This window comes from Saccopteryx bilineata, chromosome 6, assembly GCF_036850765.1.
Source record: "Saccopteryx bilineata isolate mSacBil1 chromosome 6, mSacBil1_pri_phased_curated, whole genome shotgun sequence".
NCBI classification, from domain to species: Eukaryota; Metazoa; Chordata; class Mammalia; order Chiroptera; family Emballonuridae; genus Saccopteryx; species Saccopteryx bilineata.
In genome coordinates, this window is record NC_089495.1 from 17,813,130 (window position 1) to 17,827,065 (window position 13,936).

Sequence of the window (13,936 nt, forward strand, 5' to 3'; positions counted from 1 at the left end):
TTTAACTCCGCCAGTGCCTGGAGCCAGTTAATGCTGATTTTAGCAGGCAACCAGAATGTTTGCACTGAAAATAGACAGATTATTGAGGAAGTCCAGATTCTGTTCTAGACTCTTTACAAATATTGGGAATCATAAGTTCATCTCAGGAGGGCACACAATATCTGAGAGGAACAAAAGATGTCAGCCTTAACGTCATATAAACTACACAAGGAGATGACTTCCAGATCCCATCTGGAGTTGCTATTATTAATGAAAATTCATGTTTCTCCTGAGATGACTTATGCTTCAGCCCTTTCTCTGAACTCAGGGTCAAGGGTACGGTAGAAAAACACTGCACTAGAAACGGGGAGACAACGGTTTTGAACCTGGTACTGTCATTGTCAGTAGGTTTATATAGGGTAAATATACACGAACTTACACATAAGCACATCTCTGTCTTTGTGCGATAGAACCAGAGACGTAATATTGAATCCGAGAATTATCACTAGGTTATTGAGAAACCGTGAGAACAAACAAGAAAAGTATTGTGTGATTTAGAGTTAGATTCAATTAAGATTTTAAACTGCATTAGAAATAGATATAAAACAGTAATAAGATACTTCACATTCTTTTCTTCATTCTAAGTCTCTGAAATCGTTGTGTATTTCACACTTAAAGCACCTCTCAGTTTGGACTAGACACATTTTATGTGCTCGATAGCCACATGGGGCTGGTGGCTACCCACATGAGCAGCGCAGGTCTAAAGTCACAAAGGTTCTGGATAAGTCTTGGTAGGTAACTGTCCATAGTCCATGTGTTGTTTAAGACAATTGTTTAATTAGATAGTTGTTAAATTATCTTTAAATCTGACCCAAGTAATAGAAATTTCTTATGAGTTGCATTTGTTAAAAAATTGCCATCAATTTTAAAGATGAAAAAATGTATCGATACCTTACTTACCTTTTATATAAGTTGTATAATTACTGTTTTAAAGATATATAAAATGATCAATGTTATATTCATTATAGATATTGCTCCCTTAAGTTCAATTAAATAAGAATAAGAAGGTCTATAATTAAGCCTTTAAGAATGAATACTACTACAAATGAAGATCTCCACATTCACAGTCACAACCAAGTAAGCAGAGGAGATGGAAAGTCAGCTGTAATTTGACTGAGATCTCCATGCCAGTGTTATTCATGCTTCCGTTGTGTTTACGGAGCTGTGCAATAAAGTCTCAATAGCAATCGGAGATACAGCACAATGTTTCTCAGGGAGTACTTGACAGTTTCAAGTATATAATAAGTATGCTCTCTCTCAGTCACCGCAAGCTACTGAGCAAAGCCCTGTTTATTGACGTCTACCTCCAGACATGGTCCTGGTGTAGATGGGAAGGTCTTTGGCTGCTCGCCTAAGAACTTCCTGATGGGCTTCTCCCCTCGGTTCTCTCTCCAACAATTCTTTCTCTGCATAAGAGAGATGGAACTGTGGAACAGATTTAAATTTTAATCAGTATTTTTTTTCAAAGAAACAATAGCATATTGATCTACTACCCCAGAAAAAGGCATTTATAAAATATTAATGATAGATAGCATATAAATTCAGAGAGGTAATAAGAGTTTGGAATCTGGACAGGTCTGTTAACATCACAGGTTATTAGCAAGCATCAAGCAAATAGAACAACAATAGTAAGTAAGAATACCCACTTCCTCAGATGTTTGTGAAACTAAAAAGGAACAGTCAAGGTGCTTTAGAGAGTACAGAGTTGTATCCAAATATTGGTAATATGAATAGATTCAATGGCAAAATAAACAAATTTGGCTCACTAGATAAATTTTTCTTTTTAAAAGAATTTTATTGAAACTACTGGGTTGACATTGGTTAATGAAATTATACAGGTTCCAGGGGCACAATTCTATAATGCATCACCTGTATATGGCATGTGCGCTCACCACCCCAAGTCGAGTCTCCCTCCATCACCATCTGTTCCTCCTCCAGCCTCTTCCACCCACTCTCCCCTCCTTTTCCTCCTGCAATCCCCACATTGTTGTCTGTCTGAAAGGTTTTTTTCTTTGCTTAATTTTTTCACCTTTTCCACCCAGCCCCCCAACACCCCCTCCCCTCTGACAGCCGTCAGTCTGTTCTCCGTATGTATGAGTCTGTTTCTATTTTGTTAGTTTATTTTGTTCATTAGATTCCACGTGTTAGTGAAATCATATGGTACCTGTCTTCTTAACTTAGGGCTGATTATTACATGAATTCTCAAGAGACTAATCATTAATTTTACTTCTTATACTGTCAATTTGCTCCAACCAACTGAAAAATACTTATTTGAGAGAAATAAAAATTTGTTTGGGTTTCAATATGGTAGTCACACACACACACACAAAAAACAGTTTTAAGAGTCAGTTTGAATTCCTATGAAAGTCTGTTTAAACTTCCTTATTGTCTGGGACCTTCAGATGCTCCTGGCTCATCTTGAATATTTCCTGTTCTAGATCTAGAATCAGCTATTAAAAAGCCCTCCTTCCTTTTACTGAAGAATGATATTAGAAACTAAGATCTGGACTCACATACAGATCAAAGAAAAGCATATAGAAACAATAAAGAAACTAAAAAACTAAAAATCTAATAATAGTTTTCACTTAAAACAAAAACGAACATATATACAACCTCACAAGTACCTAAAATGTACAAATTAAAACAAAACTCTTTTTGCCTACGAAGTTGGCTACAGTTTTCTTAAGAACAATTGCAATGCCTAGGAGCTCATAAAACTGGAAACATTGCATATAAGTGTCTACAATCCTTTTGGGAAACAATTTAGCACTGAAATTTCCTTGATCCAGTGATTCTACCTCTGAGAATATATATTAAGGGAATAATCCAAAAATGAGCAAAGCTCTATGTACAAACATGTTAGCAACATTGTTTATAACATGAGAAGTTGCGATCAGCCGGAATAGCCAAGTTGAGATGAGACTGGGTAAACGATAATGTTTCAGTGAGAATATTATGCTGTTATTAAAAATGAAAATGAGCCAACAATGGACTATTATGTGAAAAAAATTAACCAGAAAGAAATTCAGAATATAAACTGAATCAATGTAGTGGGATGTTTTTTTTCCTCGGCTCAGCCTTCATTTTCTAAGTGTAATTTAGAATGGTTATAAGATCTATTTAACAATCTTGCTATGATGAAAGTTTTAATTCAAGTGTTCTAGATTTCTCATATTCTCTCAATAGTGTGAAAAATATTAATATTATTTTCTCATCTAACCTCATCTCCTACTTGTTTAGGCCCATTTTCCAAGGGCTTTTTAGCATATGAGATCACTTTCTTATCAATTTACAGTAAGTGCAGAACCCGCATTTTACAAGTGAGTAATGATTTGTAGGTCAAATAGAAAATTAGCCCAAGGTTTTGCATTTTATTAATGGAATAACTGAAGATTCTTAACCAGACAGCAAGGGCTCTTTCTTTCATCACAACAGTCTCCAAAATCTTTTAATCATGTATTCCTATCAGTTTAAAAACAACTTGAGATCACACTGCCAATATATCCATATTAATTTATTTATGTAATATTAGCAAATATTTATATACCTTATATGTGAAATTTTAAAAAGAGAGAAACATTAAAAGAATAATATATAGATAGAAGTTTTTCCATTTCTCCCCATGTTCCAATTAATATCCTGAGCACCCCACCTACTGGGGTGACACGGTGACTGGCACCGTGACAGGGGTACAGCCTTTATTGGTCAATAGGGCTTTGGTTTAAATGTCAGCAGTGGACGTGCCACACCCTAGCCCTTGATGCCTTAGGACAATTAGCTAATGTTCAGAACCTATAGTTACAGCTGTCAAAGGGTAATTACTGAATAGTATCTATCTCACACAGTTACATGAATCAAAGAAGGTAAATATGTGCTTTGTGGAAAAGTTATCGAACCAGGCCTCGTACAGCTATAACTTCACTGTCAAGAGTCTCAACCGCTCCGACAATACTGTGCTATTTCTTCAGCGTTTTGTATCATTCACTGTTCCACTTGATCCAAGCACTATTTCAGACCTTCTCTGTCCTCCCACACCTCAGGCAACCTAATCCTCTCATCATTCTTAGCCCATCCCCTTTGAGGGAGAAATTAGAAGTCATTTAGAGTCCCCTCCAAGGCTGTAGACACAAATTTGCATCCATACACATAACTTCTTCTCTCTTTTCAATTATTTAACAAGTATTTACTTTGTACCTTTTATGAGTGAGACATGGCTTTCATACTGGTGATGGATTAGTGAACGAAACAGGTTTAAGTTCATGCCATTTTAGAGCTTATATTCTAGGCATGGTATAAAAATAAATAGGGGTGTGTTCTAGAATGATAAGCTATAGAGAAAAATACAGTAAGGTCTGGTTTCTAGGGAATGCCAAGGGAAGCAGGGTTTGCTACTTTATACAGAGTGGCCACAGAAAACCTCAAAGCTAAGGTACCACTTAACAGAGACGTAGAGACAGGAAGAAAGCGAGACGCCTGGTCACGCAGGAGTAGAGGCTCCAGGTCAAAGAGAAATAGCAGGTTTCAAGGCTCCTGAAGGAGGGTCACGCTTTGCATGCTGATGAAACAGCAAGGTGACGGAACAGCGACGTTGAAGAGAAGAGCAGGTCAGAGCAGGGGTGGGGGCAGCCAGGGGCAATCTTTGAGGCTATCGTGGAAACACGAGGTTTGTACTCTGAGTGGGCTCAGATATCATAGGAAAGCTCCGAGAGGAAGCAGGATATGATGTGATCTGTCTTGTTTTTGAAAGAACGACTCTGGCTACTGTGTTGAAAATGTGCAGAAGAGGGTGAGGACGAAAGCCAGGAAACCTGTTGGAAGGGCACTGCAGCAGACAGGCGAGAGAGGACGGGGCCCGGACCAGAGTGGAAGGAGCGGAGGGGACGTGAGCTCCCCCGAGGGATTCTGAGCCATAGGCCTTCCACAGTGCGCTGATGGACTGGGCGTGGGTCTGAGAGCAGAAGAGTAGCTAAGGATGACCCCAAGGTTTTCTGAACAACGGGACGAATGGAGCTGTCATTACTGACACAGGAAAACTTTTGAAAGAGGAGGATCAGGGGAGAGGACGGGAAATCAGAAGTTTGTTTTCAGGTAGGTTGAACTTGAAACTCAGATGCCAGAGAGGCAGCTATGATTGAGGCTGGAGTTTGGACTAATGATAATAACTTGAAAGCCACAGCAATGAATGAGATGATACACAAAGCCATTATGTAGATGAATGAGAGAGGCCCAGAGATTGAGCTCTGGGATAATCCAATGCTTTAGAGGCATGAAATATTTATTTGGAGGAGAAAGGAGATAAGAGTATTTCCGAAAGAAAATAATAGCACGACATACACAGGAAACTCCATGTAATTAAGAACTACTCAAGTATAAGGTGGGAAGTCAGAAACGGAGACAAGAGCCATGGTTGTCAGACGGAGGAGACTGGCCTTCACCCTGGGGGATGCGTGGAGCCGCTGGCCAGATACCAGCAGTGGAGTAAAAGCATTAAGTTTGGTTTTGGATGTGTCACTCTAGCTTCAGATGGAGGGTAAATTTTTGCAGGGTTCCGGGAAGGGAATGTAGGCTAGATTAGAACAGGAACACCACATAGGAGCCAACTGCAATGTCTCAGACAAAAAAGATGATTGAGACCCTGAATTAAATCAGTGACTAAAAAAGGAAGGAAAGAAGGAAGGAAGGAAGGAAGGAAGGAAGGAAGGAAGGAAGGAAGGAAGGAAGGAAGGAAGGAAGGAAAGAAGGGAGGGAGGGAGGGAGGGAGGGAGGGAGGGAGGGAGGAGGGGTAGGAACTAAAGAAGAAATATTAGGAAGTGAAAACAGCAGCAGAATTCATACAACAGCAGCAGGGTGAGGAAGCCAGAGGACTCAAGCATGGCTGCCAAGATCTAGCTTGAATGACGAGGCGGATGTCAGTGGCACTGACCGGTATAAGAAACGAATGAGTCACAGTTTGGGGAACAGGGGACGGTGAACTCAGTTTTTGACGTGTTATATTTGAGGTGTCAGTAGAATGCTCTGTTTGGCAGGGAGGATATATGTTTGACATTCACGGAGGAAGTCAGAAGCAGAAACACATTTGGAAATTTTCAACAAAGAGGTCGTAGGTAAGGTCATAATCATCAATACAGTGGATGAGATCACCTATGATAGAAGTTAACATTTTCCTTCAAACCTACAACTAAGGCCAGGGTGGGGGTAAGAGAGACAAAGAAAAGTGGTAAATATGGTAGAAGGGAAGAAAAAGAGATAGGAAAAATATAAGCAGATAATAGAAGGGGAAAAAAAGGCTGTATCTAATACATTGCAGGCTGAGCATACCATTAATTCTGAGTAAGGGCTGTGGTTTTGTCACAGAGCATAATTATAAGCCTTTTGACCACAACTGCATTTCAAACATGTTACTTTAGGAAACAATTCATAATGATGCTCAGACTTTGGTCTTTTTTTAAGGTTAGCCTACTGAAGCTACATTATTACTGGAACAAAGTTTATTTCTATTCAAGAAACATGTAATGAACTAAGTGCCAAGGATATAAAAATGAGTAAGATACAGCCCTTCAGTCCAAGAATATTTAACCATGATTAAAGACCCAGAAATGATCTTTTTAAAACTTGTATCTGAGCATATCACTTTACTTAAAAGCTTCTGTGGTTGAGGCTACTGGTTGACCCCCAATATCCCCTCTTTGCTTCTTATAACATGGCTAACATGGCCTTCAAGAATAAAGACTACATTCCCAGCCTCCTGTGCAAATATATCTTGGCTATATAACTAAATTCTAAATGTAAGTGGAAACGGCATTAGCAACTTCCAAAAAGTGTCCTTGAAGAGAAGGACATTTACTTTCACTCTTCTTTCCTACTTTTTCTGGAATGTTGGCTGGAATGTAGATATGATGGCCGGAACCAGAGTAGCCATTTTAGGCCAAGAGGCGACCTTGGGAATGGAAGCTACACATTTCAGAACAACACAATACAAGAAGCCCGGATACCTAGAAGCTGTGGACTAGCTATAGACTTTGAATACAGAGATTAGTTAAATAATCCTTTGTTGTTGCTTGGTGGCTAATAGCCAACTAACGCACCATTAGTATGATAATTATAAAAGAAGCATATCTATCTATCTATCTATCTATCTCTATCCATCCATTTTGATGACTAACTCTAAAGTAGAAATAGAACACATAACAGATTTAATATTGACAACATAATACTCCTCCAGTGCAAAAATATTTACTATATGAATTCAAGTATTTACTAATAAACACATTCATATTCAAAAAAGTTATCACACTCAATAAGTTCGCAACATTAACAAAAAGACAAAATTGTTGATTTCCAATGTTAGGGTGACTTTACTAATATTTTAACTTACTTCTTTTGAAGGATTCATTGGTAATGTAAAGATAGTTTTCCAGTACGACCAGACAAACATTGCAAAAAGGAGATGATAAGCAATCAGGCACACAACTGAAGTGAGAGAAACAGAATTATCACTGTAACATGCAAATCGGTACTCACAAACAATCTGCTTGTTCTAAAATGTCCAAATTACCAATGATAATAAGTTCATTTTATTTTGAATTTTTATTAACAATTTTTGTTATTGTAACTAAGTTCATTGACCTCATACTGGTATAAGCACAACTCAATGAATGAATTTTTATATGTAAAGCCAAGAATTAAAAACAAAAATCTCTAATAAGGCAGAGTTAGAGCTACGATGCTGATCAGAGACTTCCCGTCTGCAGACAAGCCCGTCTAGTGGCAAAATGGCTTACGGAGATCTTTCCTGAACTGTAAAAGTGGGCAGTTTTGCTGCAACTCTAAATAGTAAACATAGCATTAACCAAATGTCAAGCTGCCCAGGCTTTGAGAACTTTGTTTCACAGATAAAGCATCACAAAAGCGGTGCTTATTTGAGAAGCTGTTTGCTTACTTGCTTAGCTCTAGTCAAATCTGGTGGCTCTTACTGTTCTAATGACAACATATTTAAACAGAGAACCATCTGGATAAAGAGAGGTTTCTTCCAATGGATGTTCAAGTGTCTTACTTATCACATGGATACAACTGTTAAGAAAAGCATTCTGGTACTTTTTTTTTCCAGATCATACATATATCTAAACACAGTCTGTATGGTGTTTTATACTTGAAGTATTATGTGAACATAAAATATTAATTTTTGTTTACAGTGATAACGATTAATTTTGGAATACACAGTATATATACAATATATATAACAATTCTGTAAGATACAGTTGAATAAAATGTGTTAATTTAAAATATAGCATAGTTGGTATTTTAAAACAGTAGCAATTTAAACTATGTAAAAGAATGATGATACTCATATTTATAAAATCATAAAAAAATCAAATTATCCATTAAGGCCCCGAAATCAGTGTGAGATAGTTAGAGCCAATAATCTTTTCCATGAATTACGTAGGTGACACAGGATGGGGTAAGAGTCTGAGCTGAAACGGGAAACTGTTGATATTCCCACATCTTAATCCATTAGCATCTTTGGCACAACTGCAGCCATTTCAGGTTCGAGTTCTCAGCTGAGTGTCTGACAGAATTCAGTCTGGGGACTAAGAGACTGGAATGTCTTTAACCCCATCTTGTCTCCACGTTCTTAAAGAATCATTGATCTATCCCAACCAAATCTAAGTGAATGCTATTTGTTTCACGAGACTATCTTAAAGATTTTATATCTAAAACAATAATATATTTTTACCTTGCTCTCCAATGTTTTCCATGGACACTATAGAAATACATAGGAAAAAAAGAGATAGAAAATAGGTTACATTAAGCGCATGGCAAACATAGGGCCTGACAGAGACAAAGGGCACTAGAGCAGGTTAATCACCCGACTCCGCTTCAAGCCGGCATTCTTGAAATATTTGTCCGACTTTATTTAGAGGAGAGGCTAGCACCGTGGGCGGGAGGGTAGCGAAGGGAGCCACACACAGCCAGGCCTCTATCATGTTTCAGCCCCGGCTCCCACAGGAGAACAAAACCTGCCAAGCAGGTCCCTCGTGCGTCTTACAACCTCCCCCCCCCCTGCAATAACGACTGCTTTCTCCGCCTCCCGTACAACAACGGGGTCCGGACAGAGGCGCTGTTCTTCATGACCCTCCATTTCCAGAGGCACTTACTCTTACTTATAAGCAGGCAACCTTCTAGTGAGCACTCCAGGAAGAAAAGCAGAATGTTGTATCCACGCCGCACACTCCTTTTCCCATCTTTATAAGTACAAATGCTTGTGCCCAACGATTAATTGCTCCCTACCTATAATGAGGGGCCCATGGAACGTGCCAGAGGAACCGCGGGCGCTCAGGGGCTGTGGTGAATACCCCAAGGCGGCAGGGAGATTATTAGCACAGAGACCTCGGAGCTACAACATGCCGGGACAAGAAACTGAATTTGGTAACCTAGGCTGTGTTCTGAGCTGTTCTGTATCGTCTACTTGTTGTGTTTCGCATTTGGTCTTCCTCCATTTGTGCTAGAAGTCATTCTGGTCTATCTCAGTTGGAGCAAACTGACTTTGCTTATTTGTGTACTTTTGTCCCTATTTGGCTTTTGAAAGGGCTGTAGTCCTGGAATATACCATTTCATTGCCTTAAGAAGCATTGGAATCAGAGGGTAATGTTGTGAGAGATTTTGAACAACCTCTTTTCCAAGCGAGCTATTGAATGCCAGGTCAGGCATTTCTAGAGGCCGCTGGAGCCCCGGCCCCCGAAGAGCAGTCCCTTCCAGGTATCAGATTGCTCCAGGAAAGATGGCAAGATTATTGTGTCCTGAAATTCGCCTCTTCGTGGCTTCTCCCTGTGATTTCTAAGCTTCCCACCTTTAGCGATAAACAGAAAATCTAGGCGACAGACCTTCACATACTCCAAGTTGTGTCCCTCTTTAAAAATGTTCTCTTTTAGCCCAAATAATACATGACTTCCAGATCTCTCGCGGCTCCTTCTTGGGCTCTCAATTACCTTTAACATTTCTGATCCCCAAACAGGACTGGCAGACACAGAGGATCTCTGACTTACAAAGGGCCCGTCTCCCACGTCTGCTTAGGTCAGAGGCTGGAGGGGAGAGGCCACTTTCTCAGAGAATCCCCGCAGGGGGTGATCAGAGAGCATGGGAAGGGCCCTGGGCAGGTGTGTCTGTTATGCCTGACCCTTGGCATTTCTCTCTGGTAGCTGACTTCCCAGTCTTCAAAAGTGCTCCAAACTGACCCTGGCTCTCCCTGGGACCAGATTTGCCACTCTACCAGGGAGCTAAGTCTAAGGAATCAGGAAAGTTCTTTGAGTCCATTTGCATATTTCTGTATGCATGACTCTCAATGAGCATTCCAGAGGTGCTGGTCTTTTAAAGAAACTGTATTTGCTAACTGCTGACTCTCATTGTCAGAATTGAAAAAGATGTAAAATAAAATGAAATTAAAAAAGAAAATGTACAGTTAGCATGAATTGATAATCTTCTAAATCTGGACCACTACCATACTGACTGATACGCATTCAAAGATGGATTTTAACAGCTAGTTCTTTCCTTCACAGCTTGTACTTCAAAATCTACAGATCCTCTATTTTTTAAAAAGTAATCAAGTTCTAGACATGGAAAGAGATGCATGTTTGTGTTATACAGTTTCAATAAAATGTATAGAGTAAAATGTGAATATTCACAAGGCTGTATCAAGTCCACACCCACAAAGATCTGAGCTTCCCCAATCTCCTAGAAACATAAATCTTTAACTTTTGTCAATATCTTAGGGAAAAATAAAAATCACTGTTTTAGTAGTGGTTTCCATGATTACTGGTGAAGGGTATAGCATTAGTTACAAAATATAATGATTGGTTTCTCCTGTCTCTTCTGAGTGAATTACCCCTTTCCCATTAGTTTACATCGCCTAACTTACTGAGAGCCTTTTATATATTCTAGACCAGGGGTCCCCAAACTTTTTACACAGGGGGCCAGTTCACTGTCCCTCAGACCGTTGGAGGGCTGGACTAAAAAAAAACTATGAACAAATCCCTATGCACACTGCACACATCTTATTTTAAAGTAAGAAAACAAAATGGGAACAAACACAATATTTAAAATAAAGAACAAGTAAATTTAAATCAACAAACTGACCAGTATTTCAATGGGAATTATGCTCCTCTCACTCACTACCAATGAAAGAGGTGCCCCTTCCAGAAGTGTGGTGGGGGCCGGATAAATGGCCTCAGGGGGCCGCATGCGGCCCACGGGTCGTAGTTTGGGGACCCCTGTTCTAGACAGTATTCCCGTATGTTATAAATGTTGCAAGTAAAGTTGTGTATAACTACATACTTTGAAATGGTTTAATATATACTAGCAAAAATCTTATAGCTTACCATTGATTAAATAACAGTATCAAAATTTTCAAATTGACCTATTTCACTAACAGATATATATCTCTACTTTTGTGATACTGGGGATACTCTTAAATGTGTATACTTTAGTAGGTCAGTGATTCTCTTTGTCTTTTCCAGTTTAGCAGAATCATCAATTTCAACATTTCCTTTCTCATTGTAAAACCACATTGAATACAATGTTATTTTCAAATGCAAATATCTTTGTTCTTAAATGACTATTTATGAAAAGGTTGCAATTTACTCTTCGGGATAAGAGTACTGCATTATTTCCTGAAATATCTACTATTCCTACATCTGGTGATCATCCAAATATTTATAATAGTAACACTGTGGTTCACTATGTTTATTTTCATTTCAGAAACTTATTTGTTTAATTTGATCTTGGATTAGCCTAATTGCTTTCTGGTGTATGGCCTACAGTTATAACATTTTAAGATTTCCAGGTTTCTAACTTTCCAGTATACTTCCAGAACTTGAAACACTTCCCTGATTAGTTACAGTGCAGCTGGAAAACAAGGACTCTGTCACGACCCTAAGGAACTGTAGCACTTTCTTGGCACTGATGCGTATGGAAAGAGAGAAAGTGAGAATGCTAAATTACTACCAGCATTACACAGGAGGATGTTCCCGCTTGCTGAGAGCAAATGAAGACCTTTAAAGATGACATCTTGGAATCAGGAGCCCTCACAGATACAGCAAGGCTGATAGTTTGGGTTGCCAGTTGTTTTCTGGTTCCCATTTCTGCCTAACCCCCTTCTCTCTCATTAATCATTTCTCTAAGAAACAGAGTGGGACATTAGAGATAAGGCTGAATTGGTTTAGAATGGTTAAGAGAGAAACTTGTTGTTGTCGTATTGATCTTTAAGATATTCGCATGTAAAAACAAAACAGGTAAAACCAAAGTTGAAGAGCGAGACTGTTGGCCAAAGTAATAACTGCTAATATACAAGAGGATGATATAAACTGTTTCCTTTTTTTAATTTTTCTGTATTTTTCTGAAGTCAGAAGCAGGGAGAAAGAGAGACAGACTCCCACATGCACCCGACCGGGATCCACCTGGATGCCCACCAGCGAGCGATACTTGGCCCACTGGGGCGTTGCTTTGTTGCAATGGGAGTCGTTCTAGTGCCTGAGGCGGAGGTCATGAAGCCATCCTCAGCACCCGGGGCCAACTTTGCTCCAATGGAGTCTTGGCTGTGGGAGGGGAAGAGAAAGAGAGAGAGAAGAAGGAGAGGGGGAGGAGTGAAGAAGCAGATGGGCACTTTTCCTGTGAGACAAATCAAACACGGGACTTCCACATGCCAGGCAGACGCTCTACCGCTGAGCCAACCAGCCAGGGTCTAAACTGTTTCTTGATCCAACTTGGCTTGAATGAAACATCCTTAAAAAATGTATATACCGTCCCTTAGCTCTTTTGCATGAATTATCAAGCAATCATTTAAACCAGGGATCAGAAAACTATAGACCTCAGTTCAACTATAGCCAGCCATCTGTTTCTGTAAATAAAATGTTATTGGCACGCAGACACACCCATTTGGTTACATGGCTATTTTTGTGCTACAATAGCTGAGCTGGATAGACCAGGCGAGTTCATGTTGCAGTCCTGGGTCTGAAGGCAGTCTAGAGGCAGAACTCCTCTCATTTAGGGGACCTCAGTCTTTCCTCTTAAAGCCTGGCTGATTCGATGAGGCCCACCCACATTCTGAAAGGTAACCTGCTTAACTCAAAGTCTATTGATTTAAATGTTAATTACATCTTTAAAAATACCTTCCCAGTAACAAGTAGACTGGTGCTTAATGAAACTACTGGCCACCACAGACTGGCCAAATTGACACAAACATTTAAGCATCACAACCTGATTCTATAATTGTTTTATTTAGGAAATCTTCTACTAAGAAGGTATGTATTTGATGTTTTGTATCAATTCTCAAGACAAGATTTTTTTTTCTGATTATAAATAAATTGAAGATATATCTAGAAAATTAACTACAGTACATCTTTATGTATCAGCTAGAGGGAAAACAAGAATAAAATCCTTTGGCAAACTCTCAAAACCTGACTACAACTAGTCCTAGCCAAATTAAGATTATTTATACATACATATGATAGCTAAAAGCAGAGATCATCTAAAAATTATTATAGTCCCATTTTATTTATCAATTAATTTTAAAAAATTTGGATTTGGTGATTATACATTAAGTTTGTTATAAAACAAACAAGCAACAACAACAATAACAAAAACCCACATCTATTGATAAATAGTAGCCCAGTAAACTATTGGTAACTTAAATCTAGTTCCATTTTTAGTCACAAGTATATTCAAAATCCAAAAATTCAGATACTAAAATATGCTTTCATAGTAGATTTTTTGAAATGTACTTTCTTCCTTAAATTAGCAAAGAACAGTTACATAATTATTGCTAGAACAATTTGATACTGTCATTGCAAATGTATCTTGCTGTAATCTTTTTCTTTTCTTAATTGGAATTTTCCTTTTCTTGCCT

At 38.8% G+C, this 13,936-nt stretch overlaps 1 protein-coding gene across 1 annotated transcript in view; it reads right to left on the minus strand.

Annotated features, from left to right (window-relative positions):
* Positions 1-13,936, minus strand: part of ZDHHC2 (zinc finger DHHC-type palmitoyltransferase 2) — a 65,761-nt gene that overhangs the window by 28,927 nt on the left and 22,898 nt on the right. Inside the window, exons 2-4 of the mRNA XM_066235517.1 lie at positions 8,774-8,800; positions 7,415-7,509; positions 1,344-1,464 (exon numbers count right to left, since the gene is read on the minus strand). Coding sequence (XP_066091614.1) covers positions 1,344-1,464; positions 7,415-7,509; positions 8,774-8,800 — 243 coding nt within the window. The remainder of the gene's footprint in view (positions 1-1,343; positions 1,465-7,414; positions 7,510-8,773; positions 8,801-13,936) is intronic.